The 27,438-nt window shown below is 32.2% G+C and overlaps 2 protein-coding genes across 3 annotated transcripts in view; both read left to right on the top strand.

Moving 5' to 3' along the window:
- Positions 1-13,638, top strand: part of LOC114946075 (uncharacterized) — a 31,861-nt gene extending 18,223 nt beyond the window's left edge. Inside the window, exons 12-28 of one of the 2 annotated variants that reach the window (XM_029322490.2) lie at positions 82-257; positions 532-722; positions 809-950; positions 1,248-1,396; positions 1,471-1,618; positions 2,056-2,264; positions 7,750-7,862; positions 8,981-9,228; positions 9,350-9,487; positions 9,819-10,262; positions 10,436-10,654; positions 10,717-10,818; positions 11,096-11,274; positions 11,357-11,552; positions 12,099-12,247; positions 12,344-12,502; positions 12,621-13,638. In XM_029322490.2, the coding sequence (XP_029178323.2) occupies positions 82-257; positions 532-722; positions 809-950; positions 1,248-1,396; positions 1,471-1,618; positions 2,056-2,264; positions 7,750-7,862; positions 8,981-9,228; positions 9,350-9,487; positions 9,819-10,262; positions 10,436-10,654; positions 10,717-10,818; positions 11,096-11,274; positions 11,357-11,552; positions 12,099-12,247; positions 12,344-12,502; positions 12,621-12,741 (3,083 nt within the window). In that variant the 3' untranslated portion in view covers positions 12,742-13,638. The remainder of the gene's footprint in view (positions 1-81; positions 258-531; positions 723-808; positions 951-1,247; positions 1,397-1,470; positions 1,619-2,055; positions 2,265-7,749; positions 7,863-8,980; positions 9,229-9,349; positions 9,488-9,818; positions 10,263-10,435; positions 10,655-10,716; positions 10,819-11,095; positions 11,275-11,356; positions 11,553-12,098; positions 12,248-12,343; positions 12,503-12,620) is intronic. The other variant, XM_085488623.1, reaches the window with a different exon arrangement.
- Positions 13,639-14,764: 1,126 nt separating this feature from the next.
- Positions 14,765-23,373, top strand: LOC114946076 (cilia- and flagella-associated protein 70). The gene is made up of 21 exons (XM_085488515.1): positions 14,765-14,915; positions 14,996-15,243; positions 16,290-16,466; positions 16,575-16,675; positions 16,754-16,884; positions 17,026-17,150; positions 17,240-17,373; positions 17,501-17,624; positions 17,742-17,855; positions 17,922-18,065; positions 18,289-18,474; positions 18,537-18,670; positions 18,808-18,956; positions 19,248-19,414; positions 19,500-19,646; positions 19,873-20,003; positions 20,089-20,209; positions 21,218-21,367; positions 21,444-21,601; positions 22,310-22,413; positions 22,657-23,373. Exons 1-19 carry the CDS (start codon positions 14,765-14,767, stop codon positions 21,510-21,512), a joined length of 2,703 nt encoding a protein of 900 aa, XP_085344641.1. The 3' UTR covers positions 21,513-21,601; positions 22,310-22,413; positions 22,657-23,373.
- Positions 23,374-27,438: the final 4,065 nt, after the last annotated feature.

Genomic DNA, 27,438 nt, shown 5'->3' with positions numbered 1-27,438 from the left:
TCCCTAATTCCGATTTTAATTAACTAGTTTGATTGTGTCTTTTGTAACAAAGTTTTGTAACGACAACTTGATTTTCCACAGGAGTGTTCTCAAACGTCAATTTAAGATTCGAAGAGCAATTGCGATCCTCTTACACATCATCGAATCAGTACGATTTCGGTGAGACTGATGCTAAAAATCACAGAGAGATTTCTGACAATAATTTTGAACAGAAAGCGCGAAATCGTAAAAACGTTAATGAAGTTGCTAAAGAAAAGGTAAAAGGCTCATATAATCGTATAAAAAATACAGAGAGCTTAAATAAATTGTATTCTATATTTTCAATTAATTTCCTTCATGTATAGAATCACTACTATACTTTTACTACTAATCATAGAGCCTGTATATAATAGATACAAGTGTATAATAAATATACACCAGAATATAATAAATTATTTTTTACTATATGAGGTTTATGAAATTATGATGCAATATATTATTACAAATATATGGAATATACATTTATTAATTGTGCAAAATGTGCGCTTACAGGAAAGCACTGCTCTCCGAGGAGAATCCAAGATTCCGATATTGTCAACACGCGAGCGGCCTAAAATAACTACGCAAAATCGTGAAAAATCCATCAATCTGGAATACATCAATTCTAATAATTCGCGAAAGCAAATGAAGGATGCGTTGGACAGCAATAGCAACCGGATAAATTCGCGGCAAGAAAATATTCGGTGAGGATTATCATTGGCTTCACATCGCGAGAATTTGCAATTTACACATCTCAAATTGAATTAACATTTGTTAATTGTGCATGCAGGTCATATGCGGCTGCGTATCAAAGGCGAAAACGTCTGCAACAAGAGGCGAATCAGACTTTGAATCAGACATTCGATTCGCATTGCGGTAGTTACCGTTCATCTTACGCGAAAGCTCCGGAAATAACAAATAGAGAATATAATGTAAGTTATATTTCATTCATTTTTCTTCATTTTCATTGTTATTTTCGTTATTTCATTCATATTCCGTTGCAAAAACAAATTATATATACATATATTTAATGTAATACAAATTTATCTACGAAAGTAACGCGAGAGGGATTAAAGATATTAAAATCTAAAAAATACCATAAATTAAATTATAACAAATTTTAATATAAAATTATAAAAAATCTAAATATTAAATAAAAAAAGGAACCGCGTATGTATCTTTGTAAAAATATATTCAAATTTCATTTATATCTCTCTATGATTTTGCAGAGCGTTGCGGGAAGAGAAGCGATTTTCTCGAATGACAATTACGGCAGATTTGTGAACGACGATTTTACGGATAAGAACGAAAACTCGGATCGCGCAGGAGGACGTAAACGATTATCTAGAAATATGCAGCAACAGACGCTTGTCGAAATGTGAGTCATTTTAATCCCTTCTGATCTGCGAAAATTTTTCTCACAATCAGCATAATTAATTTTCATTTCCACAGGTACAGCTCGATTCACGAGCGACAGAGGAAACTTGCGGACAGAACTGTATATAGACGATTACGAACTGCTCCGAATCCATTAACTTGCGTGTATGACGAGAATCTAAAATCACAAGTCTCGGATAACGATAGGAACACGATATACCGGGTAATAAACTGCTTCATTGCTTCACTAATTAAGGACAACGATTGCATGTCTAATTTTCTTAACAATAAAAAAGCGCTTTAAAAGATGACCTATTGATGTCTAGACAATTTAATTTTAAATTGATCTCTTTCGATTTTATATGTTATTTAGAATCTAGATTTTTAAATGTTTAGAATTTTATAAAATTTTAAAATTCTTTAACATTTTGATATTTATGAATACTAACTTATACAAATCGTGTCGCAGTCGAAGGATGGATCGGAAATGGCGGAAGTGGAACGGAAGACCGAGGATCTGACCTAATTTTAAATTGATCTTTTTCGATTTTATATGTTATGTAGAATCTAGATTTTTAAATGTTTAGAATTTTATAAAATTTAAAAATTCTTTAACATTTTGATATTTATGAATACTAACTTATACAATTCGTGTCGCAGTCGAAGGATGGATCGGAAGTGGCGGAAGTGGAACGGAAGACCGAGGATCTGACCTCGTCGGATTCGCAGGAAAACGGACGTTCTTCTGTGGAAAAGGTGAAACCTCATCGCCGAAGGCTACGATCATTATCACCCTCGGAACTCCATCGACCGCGACAGTTCGGCAAATTGACCTCCAGAAGATTTCGCACCGCGTCGATGTACGACATGTAAGTCTCTCGTGAATAAAAAGCTCACATTTTTTCCAAACAAAATCGACGCGTCATCCTGGCGAATCGACTCGACATACACATATACATATTTTTTTAAGAGCACTTAATTTCAGACAGAATCGATTCTGTCCCAAAATAAACTGCGAGCAAGATACCCACCCGGTTTATCGATCACCGGCTGAAATATGCGTATAATAATGAACCCTTAGACCTCGAACTTTTATATTTCGAATCCCATAAAGAAAAATTTGAAGAAAAATGCGAAACTGTGCAACTCGCTCGACGTAATTTTTTTCCATCCGAAAGAAACCTCATCCCGGGACTGTGCGATTACACACATGTTCGAGATAATCGCGAAAGGCTGTGACGGCTCGCGAAGGTGCGCGACCTCGTATTTTCGCTTAATCTCGATCTCGTCTCACGTGGCACATATTATTTTTTAACACACTTAACGCGACGCGTGGTAAGATCCAAATCGCCGATACAGAACCGGTACAGAGGATGAATTATTTCAGGTCGGCGAATTATCGCATGTCGACGATTTTTCAAGTCGATAAACACACGCCGATCAATTTTTTTAATTTATAAAATCCGCGTTCCCCGTCGAGATTGCAGGCTGATCTCAAATTTAATATTTAATAGCTCGCTTACAAAGTATGCCACTGTATCACGAGCGAACCATTTTAACCGGTTCGAATTAGCCGGTCGATAAAATTAAAGGAGAGGAGAAAAAATGTCTCGAAGGAGAGGGAAAGCGTGCGTGCGACACGATATAGAAAAAACATTTCGAGAAGGAGAATTTTATTTTTGCACGGAAATTATACGACTCGAAAGCCCTAATGTTCCCTGGTATTAAAAACCTATATATATGCCATATGTGCACATGTGCACATCATGCGGGACTGTTGTAGATTGTCGAAACGCCTTACGTATATCGCGCGCTATCGTCCGTTCTTCCTCGTTGAATATTTTACGTTTAAGCCGACACGCAGCGACTGATCGCTGTTCAATATTTCCTATCCAGAGATATTTGCTATATAAACGCGAATACAGGCAGGAACTTCCTCGTGCGCCCGTAAAAATCAATTTCTTGTATGTATTTTAATTTTTTTTATAAAAATGATTAATATTTCCTATATTAATTTCGCAAAAAATTTTTCGTCCTAATAATCTCATGTATTTTCCTTCCAAAAATTTTTTAAAAATTAATAATTATTATACGAAAATTTCTTGGAACGTGATTCCACACGTGACTCACGCTATCTCTTTCAAAATATAGAAATTGGATGACAATTGGGAATTTCGCGTGTTAGCAATTAGAATCAATTTTCGCCGAAAGAGAAGGATAAATTATGGGTGAACAATAATCTCAGATTCAGATAAGATTGAAATTTAAATTTAGAAATCCGACACAACTGTACACTTATCTTCTGCGAAATTATGAAAGATTTAGTCCGAATTCCAAGACTCGTGAAGAAAGACGGATAAATGCGGTTAACACTTGCCTCAACCTTCTTTAACCGCGTTTCACCGCGGATCGCATGACTCGACCTGGCAACCCTTTCTTCCCTCGTGACCACGAGGGGAAAAGGGCGAGTTACGGTCAGCCTAGCTAGTAGGAGGGTGATTTGTAAGAGCGTAGAATAAAAGAAAGATAGAGTCTCATTATCATCATATTTTTTTATCCATAAAATTAGACGTTTACTTTAGTTTCAGTTATATTTCATCTTCTTATATTTAAATATTTTATTTTTTTAATTATTTTATATTTTATTTTATTTTTCTTTTTTTACTATTTTATGTTATTTTATATTTTTCATTATACTTTATATTATTATAATAATTATTAATTTATATTATTAATATAATTATATTTTATTTTAATTATATTATATTTTATTATTCTTTTTTACTATTTTATGTTATTTTATATTTTTCATTATACTTTATATTATTATAATAATTATTAATTTATATTATTAATATAATTATATTTTCTTTTAATTATATTATATTTTATATTTTTTAGTTCTCTTTAAAAAAAAAAAAGAAAAAAAACCATTTTAAATTTACATTTTACTATCACTACATTTTAAATTCATAGCTTATACATTCTTATCTTCGTTAAAAAAATACAGAAAAATACAGAATTATAGAAAGACCAAGGAGTCGCTGGAAGACTTCGGGGGTAGGAGGGAGGGTGTCGGGGGCAATGTGGGGGTGGCAACGGCAGCGGTCAGCGTCGGGACGCCTCTATGTAAGCCACAGTCGTGCGTAAGTCGTCGATTGTCGACAGTCATGCCGTGTCGTCCCTCGTGAACGCGACACCATGCATTCTCGTTCACCATCCTTTCCCGCCTTTCGCGGACAAACACGAAATTAGAGAGCACCCTGACCACCCCAATAATCATGCGTTTGACACGCGAGTGTCGTCGACCTCTGTCATTTGAATCGGGCCGCAAACGCATCCCCGAGTGCATCCGAGTGTGTGTATATATCCGCGACGTACACGTGGACTCGTACTATGCAAGTTCGCCCTTGAAAAGTCTCTCCTAGAGATGGTAGCGCGATGAGTATCGTAAAATCTCGATCGAATGCGCGACTGTATAGGATAATTGCGAATAATTCGATCGTCTGCGAAAATATATGCAGAGATTTAATCGGGACGAACGACGACTCGGGAAATGTTAAAGGCTGAGGAAAAAATAGCCGCGCAAATCAAATAGAATGGAATAGTATGAAAAAAATTAAAATATGAATAATGATAATAATAAAGGTATAGGAATGAATAGTGTGAAATAAACGAGAACTAAATAAAAATATAGCAGTCAGTTTGAACCTCGGAAAGCGAGTTTTTCTTGGACGTCTGATCGATAATTAATCGGTGGCCCGATCTAACGCGAGTTCCTGCGTCGCGTCGTTCGAATTATTCCGACGTCATCAATTTCGAATATTTCGCAACGCGCAGAGCTGGTGAACTTTGAAATAGTCGTTAGTATCGATTGATTCTTTCGCTAGAGTTTCTCTGACGCGGCTATTTCTCCTTTTTAATGATTTGAAAAAGGTCGAGACTTTGCGATATTTAACCTTTTACATCGCTACCGTCCCATCATTGTAAGCTACACAACATTAACCATCACTCGTCCATTAGAAAATTAAATAGAAAGTAAGAGAAAATGGCTCGGAGATCAAGAAGTCGAGTTGGAAAATTGATAGAACGAATAAGCGTCATTAGAAGTCAATCGATGGTTAACAGAAGCGATCTTCCTTTGCGGACGAGAGGGTGGACATTCTCTAATGACATGATTCGCGAACGATGGATTGCTACCTAATTAAGTGAAAGAGTACAAATGATTAGTGCGCGATATAGAGGTGTAGAATTATCGCTCGAACTATGAAGAAGTCGCGGAGATCACTCGGACGAGAACCCTGAACCGGGATCGTTGACGAGAAGAAGGATGATCCTGAAATTTTGCTCCTGGCCGAGTAACGCGAAGGAGGAGCACAAGATCGCGGACGCCGTTCTCCGATGCTGCCCGTGCATTTTCCGATGCAGGAAATCGGTCGGCGTCGACAACAATGACGTGGACGACGGCGCCGCGTCCATCTCGACTGTCATCACCACAGCCACCACGCCTGTCATCGCCCTTAGGCTCAACCGAAACGGCGACACGGTGTACGTTGACGTTCATCGTCTCGTCGACGACCAAGTTTCTTTGCGGAAGGGAAATAATAGCGCGATTCGTACAGAATATGAAATAATAATTATTATGAAAATAATGATGTTTAATACACAGAGAGAATTTTCTCTTAGAATATCCCCATTTATTATTTATTATTATATTTTTTTATTATTTTTATTTATTATTTATCCTGATTTATCATGGTAATCATATGGGAATATCATGGTAATCGTGGGACAATATAGTATTGGAAGAATTTTATTATAGGCTTTCTCTGTGATTTAATATTTACATCACAATAAAAAATATTAATGTCTACAATAACATAAAATATGTTCGATTAAGTTTATTATGTACATAATAAAAATTATGTATTAATATTTTTTATTGCGGTAAATATTTAATCAGTAAAACTCTTATAAAATTCTTCCAATACCATATTGTCCCACGATTATTATGATTTCCAGGGTAAAATTCTACAAGAAAATTCTTTCCGTGTATTATTAATATTAATTTAATTACACAGGCAGAGAAAAAATTTTGGTCAAGTAACTCTAATCAGAACAGATGTTTCTTATAGATTTTTAATTAGAAAAATTAGCGATTTAAACGAAAAATATCTAATACAATAAATATATTCATTAACTAAATAAATCTATTTTTACTATTAAAATGTCAAAATTTTTAAGTGACATTAAAACAAAAATTAAAAAGAAAATATTTTTTTATATTAAAATTTAATAAAACTTCTTTGATTCTGAAAAATTTGTTTCAATCATATTAGAATTGTATTTTTTCACATATTTTAAATAAAATTATATATATTTTAAAGAAAAGTAATAATGTAATAAAATTGAAATCCAACTATTTGTTTTCACTTATTGTCAAAGATTAGTGAAAATACTTGCTATTTGTTAGACAATTTTGTATCCTTTGCTAATGAGAAATCAATATGTAAATCAAACATTTACCTACTTTTATTATTTTAGGAACAGTTATAGAAATATCACATAAATCGTTAATTTCTCTTAAAAATTTAACGTGATGGAGTAATTTGGACAGCGGCATTTTTTTGTATAATCGAAAATCTATAAGAAAAACTTATTCTGATTAGAATTACTTGACAAAAATTTTATTTGTCGACCTATGTTATTATTAAAAAATTAATATTAATAATAATTATTATTATTATCAAAATAATAATTATTATTTTAAACAATCACAAAAAGGACGCTATTGGAAAAGCTAATGCTTTTCGAATTCTTATTAAGAAAAGATAAACTTGAGATCGATCAAAGAAGAAAGAGAGAAAGAAAGAGAGAAAGAAAGATAGTGCGATATATGAAAATGATTTTTAATATTTAAAAACACTTTAAGGTAATGTGCAGTCAAAATTTTTAGGAAAGTAAAACGTCGCCAGAGTAAATGTGGAAAACATCTGTGTGGAGATAGAAAAATACATATATTCAAGTATATAAAGACGCACGTTGGCCTTCCTTGTCAATCGTGACACTCATGTTATTTTATTCATACTGCCTGATTCGTAATTCCGCGATACTGACGCGATTGAACTTACGTAAGCATCTATAATATATATATGTATATATATATATATATATATATATATATTATATATATATATATATATATATATATGTGGCTCATGTAAAAATACTGCTTTGCGCGATCGCGCGAGGCATCTCTGCTAAAATATTAATAACGCATTCGTAGAGCGCGAATATACAAGATTGCGTAGAAACTTTCAAGTCGATTTCTATTTCCGTATTCTTTTTTTACAGCGACAAAGCGGTAAAGGAAGAGGAGTACAATGTGCGAAACAAACGTCACTTGTCGCCGGAGGCGAAGAACTATCAGGTGCAAAACTCGAACAAGGAGGAATTCCGGTACCAAGGTAAGTCCTACTCTTTTTAAGAATATTCCACTGTATCCATTTTTTTTAAATTAGGCTCTCTTCTATTATGCTTGATTTCGAAAAAAAAAAATTAATCACCACCCTTTAGAGATTTTCGACTCCTTGATTTTCACGCGAAATTGGATTAAAAAATATGACACACTATGGCGGTTCACACCGATCGGTTAGAAGTTGCGCTTGCGACTGTCTGTCGAGGATTCGGGGGATCATTTCGATGGATTAGTTGGAGATGCGGAACGATAAGGCGATGCCGAATAAACTGCCGAATGAAGCTTTCGGCACGAACGCGCAGCTGAAGACAATGGAAATGGAGCGAGAGGTTCTTCACCTCGTCGTGCATACATATAGGGAGCTTTCGTTAGACTTAGCCGGTGATCAATATTCCGCTGGTCAAGTCTAAGGTACGATCGAACCGCGCGCATTGCATCGTACGAAAAGCGAGATCGATACTAGTCCATCTATCCCTCGAATTATATTCATTTTTGGATAGCTTATATGGAATCAGTAAAATATTTCTCAGACACATCACATGAAGAGAGAGAGAGAGAGAGAGAGAGAGAGAGTCAAATTTTTCTCATAAAAAATAAGAATAAGAGTATAATAATATTTTTGGTAAAAATTGAAAGAATTTTTCTACTTAAACAATTGTAACATAAATTAGACGTATAAGAATTTTGATCATTTTTCTATCATTTTAATAAAGGAAAAAATTTTATAATCGTATCCAGCGACTTAGAAAAGATAAAATTGTGTGTATAAATTTTATGTTACATTTTTTAGCTGGAAATCGATCCTTTTGTGGCCTCATCTGTCCTCAAATTTTGTACACTGAAAAAAAATTATTAAATGTTTATTTCAGTACTGTCTAATAAATCATTTATTTGAAACAAATAAATATTTATCTATTCTGAAAAGGATTTTTTCATGTCAAATAAATATTTTTCAGATCAATATTATTAGTTTCAAATAAATGATTTCTAAGGCAGTATTAAAATATTTATTCCAGTTCAATAAATTTTTTTAGGGTAGGGAAAGCAAACATTATCCGTCTCTTTCACGAAGTAAGAAAAATCTGTAATTCCTCTAAAAATTTTCAGAATTTCTGCGGTCTTTCTCGGTCGCGCGCGGTCACCCCGGAAGCGCAAACAGCTCGTCGTCGGACGTTTCCAGGAGTGATCAACGAGGGGTCGACAAGAATCAGGATGTCGCGGGGTCGCGGAATTACAACGGCAACGACAGTGACAACAGCGGATCGTCGACCCCGCGAAGTCAAAATGACGATCCAGCGTTTGACGTCATCACAACGAATCGTCAGGGTGGTCGCGACTACGTCGACTCCTTTTTCGTAAGAATTAAACGCCTTTCCAGATTATCCAGATTTTTTTTTGTTGACCGACAACACGTCGACGAATCTTCCCTGCCCCCTAATTAATAAATCAGCAAATACATAATTTTCACACATACAGGGTGACTCACCAACAATGAGGATTAATAGTTCGATAATAGATTTTTTCGCATATGTGGAGTCGTTACTTCCTCAGCGAAAATTTAAAGAACGGCGTTCGTCGTTTGACGCGACATTTTATTTTCCATCATTAAATACGGTAATTAAACGTCAAACTAAAATGAAAGTGTGCTTAAAAAATTGACTTGAGAAATTAATAAATTCTCTGTTTAAAATATACACTTTTTTTTTAATTTTACTTTTTACTGTTTTCTAATTTCTCTCTTTATTATATAGTAATGTAAAGTTTAATACATCTAAAGAAAAAATATTATCATTATGTGTATTAAAATATGTAATATTTAATATGAGAAAAATTAGAGACTTTGCTCATTGAATCAAATGTCATTATTTAACTGGATATTTTTACTGTAATTATTTTGACACAATGCGAATAATCCGGATAACATAATCTTCTCGAACAATTTCAGACGCCGTTGGACACCGACAAGATGGAATACTCGAGCCAGATGGCAAAAGTACCAGACGAGGCGTCGAAGAAATGGAACAGTGAGGACGACGCGAAGCCGGGGAGTCGAATGGGGTCGATTTCGAGGCTTTCGACTCATGGAGAGCTAATCGTGAACGAAAATCGCAGCGAGAGCACAGAAAGCAGTTGCAGTTGCGGCTCGCAATCAGATGATGTTAGATCGAGCGCTAGAAGAAGATCCATCGTACCTGTAACCCCGAACGAACGCGTTTCACCCTATCAGGAGGATCCAAAAATAATGAAGGAGTCGGTGCAAACAAAAACCGCGAGTCCCAAAAAATCGGAATCGCTCTACCGATCGCCCGAGAATCGCAGCAGCAATAACTCGCCAATCTCCGATCAATCGCCGTCCAAAAGGAATTCTCGCTGCGGTTCGCGCAATTTGGTTAGTAGACGGCGAATTGTAGAAAAATTGATAAAATTATTAATAATAATCGGTCCTCAAAAATTGATAGAATTATTAATAATTGATCGTTGGCGCATTTTATTTTATTTTGATAAAATTTTATTATGATAAAAGATATACATTTATTTGACATTTAATCGTGTGGATATCAGGCCGAGAATCCCAGGGATTTCAGCGAGGAGAGAATAATCGCTTCCATAGTACCTGACGAGGATGCTTCCGTTCAATCATCGTTGGACACCATCGCTCGCCCGCTCATAGACATCAATATGACCGGTGAATCACCGGCAATCATCATCGCGTCGAGACCCCATTCTCACGAGACTGCCGAGAATCTAGAGAACTCGCGTAATCAGATTCATACGCAGGAGGTAAGAAATTGTGTGTGTAACTTTGCTAAGAAGACATTAATCTACGGTAATTACGGTTTCAGTTTACGGAAGAGGAGTCTAGCGTGAACGACACCTTGGAGGACAGACAAAGTAAAGACAGTACGAGTGAAACGAATACCGAGCCGGGAATATTGAAAATCGAGGTACAGCTTATGATAAAAAAATGATTCTTTTCATTAGCGTGAAACAAGTAAGACTTTGTTAATGAAGAAGTGATATAAATTAGAATATTAATTTAATGTTTTAATAGTACACTTGAAAAGAACCAACACTATAGTCGAAACGTCGTGAGATTTATTAAATAAAGAATTGCCAATTGGCCGAGAAATATTTATTCCTTTAATTTTTTGACTGGCGGTACGAAAAAATCCAATCAGATAATTTATCATCTATAACATTTGTTAAATTTTTCTTACACAGCCTGAATCTGGGAAAGCTATTGAGTCGCGCAGAAGAATCGCTTCGAAAGTACCGATACGTAGTGTCAGTAGATACCGAGCGCCTTCCAACAAAAGAGCCTCTCCGACCGAGAAGTCCTCTCTGGAAAAATCCAAGAGAATGGTGCAACAATGCTTTGCACAATTGGATAATAAAGATTGGTAAGTCTTGCAAAAAATGTCCTTCTATACTAAAGTACTAATTAACAAATATCCTCGTATTCTACATAAATATACGTTTCAGGGAAGTAACGATGAAGGGGTTGAAGAGCCTGTCTCAGATCTCGAAGCAGCATCCGGAGTATCTGGACGCGTGCGCGACCGGAACGATAAGTCGGCTTCTCGGACGACATGTAAAGAACCTTCGTTCGCAAGTGGCTCGTGCCGCGTGTCTCGCTGCCGGTGATGTCTTCAGCTCGCAGATCCGGGGCATCGATCAGGTAGATATAGATCAAGTCTACACGGGAATAAATAATAACTGGTTTTAACCAGTGATAGAGAATTCAATTACATTCCTAAACAAACCATCGCGATCTATCAATTCCATTGGCGCTATCGATCAACGCGAATTCACATCGATATGTATATGTACATATATATATGTACAAAGTATATCTAAATAAGTGTCAAACATTTTAAGAGATGATTACCGAAAAATAAAGAAGGTTTGTTATATAAATATATGCTCTTATATCCCACCCTGAGGAGATAAAAATCGAGTTTTCATTTTTTTTCTGAAATTTCAAACGAATTAAAAAATGAAACTTGATATTTTCCGTAAGTTGTCTAGAGAAAACAATAAAAATTTCACTTTTACCTCCCTCTGCATAAATCTGATTTCATTTTTGTAACTTTACCTGACGCCTATCATTTTTATCGAACATGCAATTTCTAAAAAAAAAATTATCGAAATTCTAATAAAAATTGCACTTGCTAGAAATAGCAATTTTAGATGTGAAAGAACAGTAAAAAATTTTTTTTTATAGGATTTGGATGACATAGCTGGACCGTTGCTTCAAAGAACAGCTGATACGAATCGATTCCTTCGAGCAGACAGTAACGCGGCCCTGGATCAGATGGTGCAGTATCTTCCGCCTCACAAAACCATCGGTATTATCGTACTTCGGGGAGCGAGGTAAACTTAAAGTTACTAGAAAAAATTCGTATATATTGTTCATATTTTTTATCGCTTTCCTAATTATTGTTTCATTTCTTAATTATTCTGTCACAGCCATCAAAACGGTATCGTACGCGCAGCGACCGCTCGATTGCTATTCGACATCACCGATCGCATCGGACCGGATCACATTATGATCTTACCACGTGACGGGAAGGATAAACTATTAAATGCAGGCGCAAAATTGTTGATGGACGGAAATCTAGACGCCAGGTAAAATCGACTCTTATCGTTCTTTCACACATCTAACAATAAAATTGCTATTTCTATATTAAAATTTCGATTAAATTATCTATTAAATTTCTATTAAAATGTCGGTAATTTTTTTTAGGAATTATGCGAAGAAGATGTTTCGACGCCTGGCTCGCTGCGACGGATTTCGGAAAGCGTTAACGGACGCAGTACCGGAAACGACGTTGAGACACATCGACAAAACCATGAAGACCTTGTAACCCCTATCGTTCCGTCCGAATTAAATCTGCGTAATGTTATTTAGCCCTTTGTTGTCGTTAAACAAACTACCCCAGAAGACTGCTGTATTACGCAGAAACGATTTTAATGATCCGTTTAAAAGTCGATTTAGGACATGACAAGAATTTTCTACAACGTATATACCAGAGACAAGCAAGCAGCCATTTCTCCCCTGCGTATTATCTGTATATTTTCCTTCTGAAAATTCAATAGAGCGAAATGATGTGATTTTAGTGATTGTATAATGTCAGGGAAAAAAACGAGAGAAAGAGCTCATCTCGTATCACGATTTTCGTCTCCCTTTTCTCTCATCACAAAATGAACCCGGCGAAGTTTTGATACTTGTAATTTTAATACATATACGCATGTATATTAGTTTTTTATATGATTGTATAAAGGATGTGCACTTTGACGTAAGTGCAAGTTTGGAGAACTGTAGTGCCTTCGTATTTGACGATTGTTGAAATTTCGCGATCGCAAAATTTTAGCTCAATTCTATACATTAATTGTAGCGCTCGTGACGTAAATTGTATCGACGCCATTGTGTGTTTCGAAGAAAGAAAAAAAACATTTTTGTCTCATTGTTGTCTTCACCAACTCTATATTAATGAGTTGCAGGAAGAGAAAAATATAAAATATAGCTGACAAAAAGAGACCATTGCCGATAGCGATGAGTTAATTTGCTTCGGAATCGACGATGCTTTCGACGTGAGTCGAAAGTTTAAATTCGTTAGTTCGATACCATAATTATTGTTTGTAAATCCAATTGTAACTTCTGAATATATAATATTACTCTAAACGCGCTACAAAGGAAAGTATTGACGAATGTTTATAAATTTTTACCGAATAATAAAATATCAAGTGCTATAAGACTAGAATTTGTTTATGAAAATGATTATTGAATATTATTTGAGACTTTTCTCTCTCTCTCTCTCTCTCTCTCTCTCTCTTTTCTGTGATTTGTAAGCCGTCCATTAGAATTGTATATCAGAGAATTCATTTATATGTACAATATAATATAAAATAATTTATACGCGTACACATATGTGTATGTACCAAAGATAATTGCTTGTTATTTATTATTGAGAGAAGGCACACACATATATATATATATATATACTATTGATAAATAAAATTAATATTGTTATATCATATAATAGTCTACTTATTTGGAATGAAATTTTTTGAAAATACTCATATTATCGTGATTCAGAAAATTTTTCTTCTCTTTCGACTTGAAGTCTCTTTCGAGGCATCAACAAACGATTGAAAGTAAACTCGCAATTATCATTTCTATCAATATCGAAGAGTAGGCTATGTTAAGTTATTTTATTACACTCTTATGAAAAAGTATTAAAAAGTTAGATTTGTTATCTTGCATTATTAATAATTAATTAAAAGTTTGTGGCCTAGCGATAATATATTTTTCAATGGAGGAATCTTCAGTTCAAGACGAATCAATTGAAGCATCGGAGGAGAAAAGCATCAAAATTATTATAGAATCTATTGAAAATATCGTAAGTTTTTTTCAATTATTTTATAATTATAAAAAAATCTTTATTTTTTCACGAAACAAATATAGACTATGAGAGAAGAAACTAGCGTATCGTTTGTCGTGATGCACAAAGACGTAGTGCTGGGAGAAAGTATTCCCCTTTTTATCGATCCGGATTTCAAGGAACCACCACAAGTTTATGATGTCAATTTTGCCGTTGAACTTTCATTTATAATTAACGATCATGATAGCATGAATTCAGTTGTATCGACGCCGATTTTAAGTAAAGCATGCATTTTTATTTCACAACCTATTTTTATCAATATGAAACAAAAAAATAATTTATATTTTATTAGGATAAATATACATGTATGTAATAATTTTTTTTAATTATAATTAATGTAACTGTTATATTTTTATTCCATTAAAATTGACTATTATTATATGTATATTTTTGTATTTTTATATAATAAATATTATACTTTTTTATTGTTTCGTCAGTAAAAGTAATGTGCGAAACTCAAAATCAGCGTTCGATAAATTCTGTCAAATCAAACACGGATTCGAAGAAAAAAGCAACAGTAAGTACTTCGAAAGAGACGTTAACGTCGTCAAATGTCATCGGTTTCTGCAGTCTTGATCTAATGCCGATATTATTAGGTAATTGTACTAAAATTAAAAGCATGAAATTAAATTATATTTACAGTATTTTTCTTATCAGATTTTGCGTATCATCACAGGTGAAAAATTACTCACTGAAAGATTAATCGTACAAATGCCACATTTATCGCTCGATGGCAATGCGATTTCGTGGCAAAATCTTCCTATAATAAACGCAACAATGATCTGCGACGATGAAAAGATATTTCCTTCGAAAGCAAAAATTAATTTCTTGAGTATTACAATAGAAAGTATTTATAATCCGCCAGTCTTCTTCATTGAAGATGCAGAATACAAAGCGGGCACGATAGTATATATTGACAATGAGGTAATCAAAGAATATAATTAATCCGTATCAATAAAAAAGTATTAAAAGCGCAATGAATAATGGCAATTTCCTTCGAAAGCGAGAATTAATTTCCTGAGTATTACAATAGAAAGTATTTATAATCCACCAATCTTCTTTGTCGAAAATGCAGAATACAAAGCGGGCACAATAATATATATATATTGACGATGAGATAATCAAAGAATAATTAATTCGTATCAATAAAAAAATATTAAAAATGCAATAAATAATGGCAAAGAGTAAAAAAGAAAGAAACTAAAATGTGTTAAAAATTAATCAATTAAAAAATATACTAAAAATAGGCCAATTTGTTCATTTTTATATCAATATGTTAAATTGAGCAAAAACATTATTTTAATAAAATACTGTTTTTATATTTTTCATTTTTTTCAATATAATTAATTTTAAGAGTATCTGTATATGTACGAAAAAAATTTTACACGAGTTGCAATGACGTACGGAATACAGTGAGGTATATCGATGAAATATAAACAGAACAGATATGAAAGTATACAAGCAGATAATATAGGCAGATGATAATTGCAATTCTAAGAATGGAATCAAGGAAGTCGAAGCAACTTTAATACGAGATCATATTCCGAGCAAACAACAGATTATAATTTTATCTAATCGTTATCACTAACTCTCGCTTCCACTTATTGCTTTATTTTCAATAAATTTATTTTATATATAATATAGTGTGAAAAAATAATATATAAATATCGCCATCTACAGAAGATCGATATTACTGAATTCCTTGAAAAATAAATCGTTTTTTTCTTTGGCAAAATATTCAAATGCATCATTTTCTAATATGTAACTATAACAGGATTAGCACACTTTTTACACGAGGAAATATTGACTCGAAAAAGCAAAAAAAAATACAGCAAATACACAATATAGACATATTAAAAAATGAGGTATCTCGAAAACTCAAATATAATACAGAATAATACAGAATAAAAAATAAGAATCTCTGTGTGTGACATTTGATTGTTAAAAAAAAATTTATTTTTGAATCACAGATTCCGGAAAATGTAATATTCGAAGATGGTAAATGGACAAAATATCGCGATGTGGAAAGGACGAAACAATGGCAGAGCTTATCGAAATTGCAAAGTCGCGCCAGATTGTCAAAGTGGAAACTTAGTCGCGATTATGCAAATATAAAAAATACACTCGATGCAAAATTCGATTTAGAGGTAGATTTAAAACACTTGCAGTTTCGCAATTTAATCGAATCTTTATCCATTATCAACCTTCATCATTTCAATTAATTAAGGATAGATTGATATGCAATTAATTTGTAGAAGAAAGTATGTCAGGACAAACCAAGGATCGAGTGGAATTTTATGAGTCGTAACGTGATGTATGATGCAGGAATTGAAACAATGCAGAAACGTATTGTCAAGTACATATTTTTTATAATTTTTTACATTAGAATCTTAAGACTCCGTATTGAATATTAGAATAAATTTTATATTCAAAGGTATAAATATTGGCCGTTTCAATTTATGATGATCGAAAAAAATACAGAGAAGGATAATATTAGGTCGAAGGAGACTAAATGTCAATTTTATCAGTGTTACGTTGACTTATCGGAACTTGTCTTTCCAGGAAGTACGTGCAAGTGAATCTATTTTAAATAATAAATAATGCACTGTCTTTTCCCCATATTTTTATAAACATTGCTGTGGCTTAAAATCTGAAGAATATAAAAGTCTCTTCTTCTTAAATATTGATATCAAATATTTTTTGCAGCGAAAAGTACTCGAGTAATAGCACAATTGTACACTCATAACATATCCGATATGGCTGAAAAGACTGGTTTAGAAAAAAATATCTTAGAACTTTGGAATAACAGCTTGGAACGAGACTTAAAAAAAGTGAACTGATATACAATCCCTAAAAAAAATTAAAAAGAGAAAGAATATTACACATATAACTAGAATTTTCTTCAACTTATTTCAAATAGTCGATTCAGTCGGAATTTTCGCAAAATGCAACTCCGTTAATTTCGGAAACCGATGAGCCCGTTTTCGTCATAATCGAAGTCGAGCTTTATTATCCATTTATTCCTTGTAGACTTGAAACTGATTTTTCGGACATGTAAGTTGTCGATTATGACTCGTTTTTCAGAAATATATCATAGCGAAAAATATCATGTCTAATCGAAATAATAAACTGTTATCGAACCATGTTTTAAAATTTATTCCTACTTTACTGATTTTGCTAGAATCGAGAAAATGATGAAACCGAAGATAATCAAACAGCCTTATATTTATTCAGACGATGTGGCGGAGGAACAATACGCAACTTGTATTCAAAAATTAGTGGAGATCATTACAGAGAGTTATAGGGTATTAAGTTTTTTTATATCGTAACGTTATATTGAAAGATAATTCATTTCAGATATATTTTGTATTACGAAAAATTAAAATATCACTTATATCAATGTGAGATATATTTTTCGTCAGGACTTTCGCGAGGAAAAAAAGCAAGAAAAGTTGTCCGCTTCGAGAAGACAAGAAAATGACTCGGATAATTTAGAAACAACAGCTAAAAAGAAATATTGCTTCGTTCCCGAAGAGGTGAGGTCAATTGTTGACGAAAATAAAAAATTATTATGTTATACATATTTGTCGCAATTCTTACAGGATGAATTAACTTGCTTCACGCAATATCTATATAAAACTGGTACGTACTTGAGTGTACGTAGCACTTTGAAAGAAAAAGTCATTTCCATGCTGGATCAGAAATTCAAGACGGGCGTACATAAAGTACACTCGACCGACAGTCAGGTCTAAAAATTTATTATTTATCTAATTATATATATAAAACACTGTTATCAAGAGATTAATTTTGAATCTATCATTCCGTTTAACAAAGACATTGATGCTGAATAAATTTCAGCACGAAAACAGTTTTGCGGCTGTAAAAAGGATATCCTCTTTAGCCATAGATTCATTCATAAAATCTGGCAGAGGAAGATAAATTTTCTCGCTAATTGCAATTTGTATGTAGAACTTTGTGACATCTATATACACGTATCTCGTCGAACGAATGCACCTGGCCATCAACAAGATCGTCGAAAGTCGTCTCGTGAACAACAAAGTGCCAAAAATGGTGATATTCGAAAAATTGTACATTTATGCCGAAGAAGCTTACGAGTTGGGTCATACCGACGATGCGAGGCGACATCATCAGACTGTACGTTCAATCTTCTATATCGAGGTAATCAAACGTGTTATTATGCGCGATATTTCTCGCAGGCGATCGCGATAAATAGAAGTAATCCCGAAGCTTGGACAAAATACGCAATGTTTCTCTTAAAAATCAGCGACATGGAACGTGCAAAGGAATCCTGCTGCGAAGCAGTTCTCTTGAATAGACGCGATAAAATTGCGTGCGTATACAGATATGAATATCGTTTATGTCAGGCTCATACGAGGCTCGTATATACAGAGAAGAGCCAGAGATAAAGTTGTATAAATAATTTTATACAAATGAAATATAATGAATATTTCTCTCTTCTCGGTGCAGTTTATTGATGTACGGATTAATTCTCGCCAAAGAGCAACACTATCGGGAAGCCGAGATCTTTCAAAAAGCTGTTACCGATTTTTATCCACGACTCGTCGAAGGCTGGGTTATCTTGCATCTGCTTTATATTCGCATGAATTATAGCCCCGGTAAATTACAGAAATCCTATATTAAATTATTATATAATTAACATAATAATAAATTATAATAATAAATTATAATTATAATGTATTATATTATAATTATAATTTAATATAGAATATAATTATAATTAAATAAATTACATCAAATTTAATTTTTAATTTTATTTAAAAAATTACGTATATAAATTAAATCGCGCATTAAACAATAGTTTAAAATTATTTTTATATATGTATAAAAAATCTGCGTTATATAAAAAAATATAAAATGATTTTTTCTATTTCTCTATTTTCTTTTAGGAACACATCTCACTTTACGAATAGCAGAAAAATGCATAAAGGACGATGATGCAGAGATGGAGATCTCTGCGGGTGAGGATCCCCTCGCTTGGACAACTATTTACTGTCCACAGGACAATGTTTACATGATAACAGCCACGCTTTTAATGAAGTTACATCTTTGCGACGTAATGTATCTTTCAATCTTATCTTAAAAATTTATCTTTAATTATAAAAACGAACAAATCGCCGTCACACTTTGTATTCACACAGTTTGCTGGCCTAGCACTTGCGGAAGAAATGACTCGCTCAGGTAGATCTATCCACGTATTATATTATCTGGCCGTGCAACATTATTTGTCACGCCAATACGAAGATGCTTTGTTGTATTTAAGAGAAGCTGAATCTATCTACGGACTGGTTTGTCTGTCATATTTTTATCTTCTTTCGTTTTCCTTCAAATATTTCAACCGGTTGATTTGATCTAAATTTTAATTTTATAATTATGGAAATGATAGAATAAATCGATTTAGATAAAATATATAGAAACGTAGATAACTATAAATATATAGAAAATTAATTAATTATATAAAATTGATGTAACTCGTGAATAATACAAATATTTAAATTTCAAAAATATTTTTAGGATTACTCGATCAGCGGCTTAATGGGACATTGTTATTTTGAAAAGTGCGATTTTGTAGAAGCTATTCGCTGCTACGAATTTTCTAACGCGATGTATAACCGACCGGACGATTTGCATCTCGTACAAACGAGGTAAAAATGTTTGTCTCGTTGCATTACGTAAGATGATTGAAAGAGAAGACGAGTTATTAATGACAGCATTAACAACTGTCGATAGAATGGGACTGTATTACGAAGATATTGGCAATTACGAGCGCGCGTTAAAAGTTTTCCTCAACGCATGCCGGACTTCACCGACGGCAGAAACGTGGCTAGGTGCGGGAATCGCTTTTTACGAGGTAAATTCAATAATAAAAATAAAATCCAATAATAATAATGCAAATAATATGAAATTAAGATAAGGCCCGTGTATAAATTAAAATCAAACAATCCAACAATAAGCCAACTTGCGGGCCGAAAGATTAAGAAGTTACAAGATTCTTTATTAAAGATATAAAATAAAAAATAATATAAAATATAATAGAATTAATCCAATTAAATAAACAAGTAAACGTTTCGATAGTATAACTATCTTCTTCAATACAATGGTAACAGGAAACTTTAATTTCCTGTATCTCATCAACTTATCATCACGTTCTATAACGGTTTCGTTATCACAAGGACAATTTTTACAATGAAGGAAACAACTGCGGAATTCTCATGACTTTTAGACGTTTGAAAAATGTGAATCTAAAGAAATCTGATTTTATGCGTTTACCATCGATAAAAATTAGAATTATCAGCGCCTTATTTTAATGGAATTTGTAGCGTAACCATAACGATAGTCGTATCATGTTGTGGTATATGTATTGTTATTTTAAAAATCTGTAATTAGTTAATTTCGTACAGTTAGATATAGATTCTTTCTTTCTAATAAGTTTGAGGATGTAAAGAATTTTTAATGTAAGAATATTTTTTAAATTTATTGTTATTTATTTATTAAAGAAGATAGTTGTACTGTCGAAACGTTTACTTGTTTATTTAATTGGATTAATTCTATTCTATTTTGTATTATTTTTTATTTTATGTCTTTAATAAAAAATCTTGTAACTTCTTAATCTTTCGGCTCACAAGTTGGCCTATTATTGGATTGTTTGATTTTAATAAAATTCAAGCTTCTGAAAAATAAAATTGCTAATTAAAAAAAATTATATTACAAAGTAAATCGCATATGAATGTTTTAAAAATTATTTTTATACATGTCCCTAACAGCACACATGTCCGAAAGACATTTAGAGAATATCCAGAAGATATAAAATATCCTTGAAAAAATATAATGAAAAAATAATATCTATAAAAATAATTAGTTGCAGCGATTTACGGAAGCGGAGGCAGCTTTATCAGAAGCGAATCAAATCGACAATCGTAACGTGACTGTTTGGAAGTACTTATGTCTGTTAAATATGTCCTTGCAACGTCACGATGAATTCGTTCAGTGCCGGACACAGATCGCTCAGGTGAAATGTTATTAACAAGAAGCGTTGATTGAGGTTTTCGCTGTTTTTTCAGTGACATGTTGTCGTTGTCTCGTAGGACGATACGACTTTCTCTTTAGAAAAACGGTCCCTCAAACCGCGAGATGGAAAACTGGTCATGCTCTAAATGCAGCCACGTAAATACATATAAGCTTCTCCTCTCCTTAATTCGGAGATTCAGTCAGCTATTCTACGACGATCACGATGAGATTATTGGTGAGTCAGACCGCGGACTATATGCAAATACAGCATGTTTTGCAACTAATGATACAACGGGAAGATAATAATTTTATAGAAGATACGAAAATTCTATAAAATAACATATACACACATAAGTCAAAAATGTAAAATGAAATCTTTTATATAAGGCTACTTATTTACGCGAAAATTAATAACATATTGACGACTTTTTAAACTTGAACAATTTTTCATTACATTTTCGAATTCATCACTCATTTCGCGATAGTGATTGTTAATATATAGACATAAAAACCAACATTTCCTCACCCCCATTTACTAAAATAATAATTAAAATTATTAAAAAATGTACATAAAAGTATCTAAAGAAATTAATTTTTTTAATAGAGTAAATACACAATTTTTTATACAAATTTTTAAAATAGTCACGAAATAAAAAAATGTATATAATCGTTAGAGATCATTTAAATTAAAAAGAATTTTCCAATTTTCAAAATTTAAAGTCGATTTTTCTGAAAAATAAAGCCTCGTTTAAAAAAAATTTTATTCTATATTTTCAACTTATTTTTGTTTCATGTAGCATCATTATCTTTTCTGTATCATTAATTATGAAAGACATCTGCATTTTTAAATCTTCTATCTTTAGCTGCAATTTCGCAATAATATTCATAATGCGAAATAGAATATTGAGTCACATATCAAATGATTAATACTTTTTGTGTGTAGTGTACGCTATTTATACTCAGTCTGCTTCAAATAGTGATGTTTACTGCGATGATAAATTGCGATGAATCAAGAAGCGTTATACGTCACAAAATTGGAAAAAAAAGGTAATATCGCAGACTGTGCGGCAATAATATTATAAAACACGAAAGCGCTTGCGTTGATAAAATAGTGCAAAATAATAAAAAGAAAAAGATGCAATTTCTTTCGATATTAATAATATATTTTAATAATAATATATTTAATAATATATTTTAATATAATATTAAAATAACATTAAAATTAATAAGCAAGATGATAGGAAAGATTATAATTTCTCAATAAAATATATAATTGCTCTCCGCTTACAGATGATGTTGAACGGGTCAAAATAAAAGTTTTCCGTGGCCCTATGCAAGAAAAAAATGGTGATGTTTTCGCTCCCTGGGGATACTGGATCCAACAGCCCGGCAGATAATTTGAATTGTTAATTGTTCTTATTTTTTCATGTAACAGCGACAAAATATTTCTTTTTTCTTTTATTCTACGTATTTTATAAATGATATATATGCGCACATCAAAAAATTAATTTTGCAAGAAACTTTATTTCCCATACGAATTATATTAAAGACGTTTATAAAAAAAAAAGATTTTCAATAATTATGTTATAATACAATAGTTAGCTTCTACGATAAATAATTAATTATATACTATGATTAATATTACTTAAATATTACGATTAATATCTTTGGAGCAAACTTCGGAACAGAAATATTGGATAGGAACGTAGAAATAAATATGTAAAGATAATAAAAGGATACGAGAAGAGAAAAGAGATATGTACGATTTTACGCCATTTTTATTATAATATATGATCTCAGCAATGCTTATTATATGTTTGCAATGCCATTAGTATGTTGTAAAACATGAATAGTTTTTACTTTTTATAATTTGGATTATTCGGATTCATTTGTTTGGCATGATTATCCAAATCCGCTTTAGTTCCCGCGCCTTGGTAACCTGCAGTATGTCCAGGGCCAGTTCGAGGATTATTCGGATTGCGTTGGTTAGTACGATTAGCTTGATCTTTCGAATCCATCTAGAAAATACAAAAAAATAGAGTTTTATTAAATTAGATACATACATTTTTCACACACATTATAGATTCCGGTCGAGAAATATCAAAGAAAAAAGATCGAAGAAAAGAGAATCGAGCAATCAAGCATGGTTAATAAAAAAAATCATCACATAAAAAAATGTATAAAAATTTTATATATTGTTTTATTTTAAATATAGACTTTTTTATTATATTACTTGAAATATACACTATTTTATCATACTCAATATGTCTATCCCGTATATATTTCTCTACAAATCTTTCAATTGCAAATATTAAGTAGGATATTAATAAATGGTAGAAATTTAATCGACCAACTCTGGCAAATGAAGAAAATGCTCTCCATGTACATATAATTTAATATGAAATTAATATATTGAGAAATACATTATACTTTTTATATTAAAATATATTTATCTTTCTCTCTCTCTCTTTGTTAGTTATAATTAATTTAATAATTTATTTTAACAATATTGTGTGGTGCGGTATATTAATATCCTAAAAGATGTAAAAAAACTGTGAAGTCTCCAAATGATAATTAAAAAATGGTAGTAATTTAATCGACCAACTCGGGCAAATTAAGTGATCTTTATTCAATATTCAATATTCAATGTGAATAAACTGTTATCGAACCATGTTTTAAAATTTATTCCTACTTTACTGATTTTGCTAGAATCGAGAAAATGATGAAACCGAAGATAATCAAACAGCCTTATATTTATTCAGACGATGTGGCGGAGGAACAATACGCAACTTGTATTCAAAAATTAGTGGAGATCATTACAGAGAGTTATAGGGTATTAAGTTTTTTTATATCGTAACGTTTTATTGAAAGATAATTCATTTCAGATATATTTTGTATTACGAAAAATTAAAATATCACTTATATCAATGTGAGATATATTTTTCGTCAGGACTTTCGCGAGGAAAAAAAGCAAGAAAAGTTGTCCGCTTCGAGAAGACAAGAAAATGACTCGGATAATTTAGAAACAACAGCTAAAAAGAAATATTGCTTCGTTCCCGAAGAGGTGAGGTCAATTGTTGACGAAAATAAAAAATTATTATGTTATACATATTTGTCGCAATTTTTACAGGATGAATTAACTTGCTTCACGCAATATCTATATAAAACTGGTACGTACTTGAGTGTACGTAGCACTTTGAAAGAAAAAGTCATTTCCATGCTGGATCAGAAATTCAAGACGGGCGTACATAAAGTACACTCGACCGACAGTCAGGTCTAAAAATTTATTATTTATCTAATTATATATATAAAACACTGTTATCAAAAGATTAATTTTGAATCTATCATTCCGTTTAACAAAGACATTGATGCTGAATAAATTTCAGCACGAAAACAGTTTTGCGGCTGTAAAAAGGATATCCTCTTTAGCCATAGATTCATTCATAAAATCTGGCAGAGGAAGATAAATTTTCTCGCTAATTGCAATTTGTATGTAGAACTTTGTGACATCTATATACACGTATCTCGTCGAACGAATGCACCTGGCCATCAACAAGATCGTCGAAAGTCGTCTCGTGAACAACAAAGTGCCAAAAATGGTGATATTCGAAAAATTGTACATTTATGCCGAAGAAGCTTACGAGTTGGGTCATACCGACGATGCGAGGCGACATCATCAGACTGTACGTTCAATCTTCTATATCGAGGTAATCAAACGTGTTATTATGCGCGATATTTCTCGCAGGCGATCGCGATAAATAGAAGTAATCCCGAAGCTTGGACAAAATACGCAATGTTTCTCTTAAAAATCAGCGACATGGAACGTGCAAAGGAATCCTGCTGCGAAGCAGTTCTCTTGAATAGACGCGATAAAATTGCGTGCGTATACAGATATGAATATCGTTTATGTCAGGCTCATACGAGGCTCGTATATACAGAGAAGAGCCAGAGATAAAGTTGTATAAATAATTTTATACAAATGAAATATAATGAATATTTCTCTCTTCTCGGTGCAGTTTATTGATGTACGGATTAATTCTCGCCAAAGAGCAACACTATATTAATATCCTAAAAGATGTAAAAAAACTGTGAAGCCTCCAAATGATAATTAAAAAATGGTAGTAATTTAATCGACCAACTCGGGCAAATTAAGTGATCTTTATTCAATATTCAATGTGAATATTGAATGATTTATTTTAACAATTGTGTGGTGCGGTATATTAATATCCTAAAAGATGTAAAAAACTGTAGTCACCAGATGATAATTAAAAAATGGTAGTAATTTAATCGACCAACTCGGGCAAATTAAGTGATCTTTATTCAATATTCAATGTGAATATTGAATAAAGATCACTTAATTTGCCCAAGTTGGTCGATTAAATTACTACCATTTTTTAATTATCATCTGGTGACTACAGTTTTTTACATCTTTTAGGATATTAATATACCGCACCACACAATTGTTAAAATAAATCATTAAATTAATTATAACTATAACAAAGAGAGAGAGAAAGATAAATATATTTTAATATAAAAAGTATAATGTATTTCTCAATATATTAATTTCATATTAAATTAGCCATTATATGTACATGGAGAGCATTTTCTTTTAGAATTTACCCTGAAAATCATGGTGATCATGGGACAATATATTGGAAGAATTTTATAAGAATTTCTCTGATTAAAATATATTTACCACAATAAAAAATATTAATACGTAGTAAATTTAATCAAATATATTTTATTTCTTATTGTAATAGATCTTAATATTTCTATTGTGATAAATATTAATCCAAGAAATTTCTTATAAAATTCTTCGAATACATATTGTCCCATGATTACCATGTTTCAGGGTAAATTCTAAGAAACAATTCTATATGTGTACTACTAGCTATTGCACTATAATATTTCACTTATCAATTTTCAAAATCACGTATTATTATTTTGATTATATATTCTTTGCAGACTTTTATTTAAGTATTAAATAATTCTTTGTAGCAAACATTTAATAAAATATTACAATGTTAAATATTAAAAATTTAATAAAATATTATTATCATCTCTGCATATTATCTTCACATATTTTACATATTATAATATATTGCTCTATTTCTACTTACTTTTTTTATATTTTAAACTCGTAAGTATAGAATCATTAATTTTTAAATAGAAATTTAGAAATAATTTATGTAGACACTAAAAATCAATGAAGCAAATGTGCATGACTTACCTTTGATTTCGCAGTTGGAAGAAAACTTGTTATGAAGCAAATAATCGACGGTCAAAACCACGTTCTATGTGCAACAGAGCAGCGAGTTTAAGACGCAACTTGTGATCGCCGCAATATTTATACCCTCTTCAATACAAAGATATGCATTGTGGGGGGAATTCCCTAACAAATTTTAATCGAAAAAAGAGGAGGGATTTCCCCTTTTAAAAACGATAAGATTGTGCTGACCGTATCTTCAAACGAAATCACGTCCGATAGTCCACGTCGCTAATTGGTCAATTTAACACAGAATATTTCTGATTGGTCTAGTGGAGAAACTCCACACATCGGTCACTAGGAGTCGTTGTTATCAATTGCAATATGATTAATGAAGACCACCTTCTTTAAATGAAGTAATGATAAAGTTAGTCAACCTGTGCAACGCGCATGTTCTTATGCAGGATTCATATTTTAAAGCATATATGTTCCAATTATAAGATTCATATTGCATTTGATGTCCTATGTATGAGGTTTAATAATATAGAAAAGCTTGTTTTCTATAGGGACAAATGTGTAAAATATCAAACTATTACAATACGAATTTTTTAAATTACAACTAATACAATTAATCAAATTACCATTTCAAAATTAAATTATCATTTCAAATTATCAAAATTATAAATATACCACTGACAGATAAAATGCATCGTAATTATATGCAAGTCAAATGCATATCGGTTGTAAAAAGGATTGCATATCTACAGGCGCTTATAATTTCTTGACATTTATCTTGTAAGTTAGATACTGATTATCAGAATTAAGAAAATATATATTAAGAAAATAATTCAATTATTATGTAAATA

This window comes from Nylanderia fulva, unplaced genomic scaffold, assembly GCF_048542155.1.
Source record: "Nylanderia fulva isolate GAGA-0341 unplaced genomic scaffold, ASM4854215v1 Scaffold7, whole genome shotgun sequence".
NCBI classification, from domain to species: Eukaryota; Metazoa; Arthropoda; class Insecta; order Hymenoptera; family Formicidae; genus Nylanderia; species Nylanderia fulva.
This window is presented reverse-complemented; position numbering and strand designations above follow the sequence as displayed.

Bases quoted from the DNA above. Each gene is read 5' to 3' on its own strand.
- LOC114946076 (XM_085488515.1), top strand. From the start codon at position 14,765: ATGTGCGAAACTCAAAATCAGCGTTCGATAAATTCTGTCAAATCAAAC. The intron at 16,885-17,025 runs GTACGTGCAAGT...TATTTTTTGCAG, and splicing joins GGAACTTGTCTTTCCAGGAA to CGAAAAGTACTCGAGTAATA. The intron at 19,647-19,872 runs GTTTGTCTGTCA...AAATATTTTTAG, and splicing joins CTGAATCTATCTACGGACTG to GATTACTCGATCAGCGGCTT.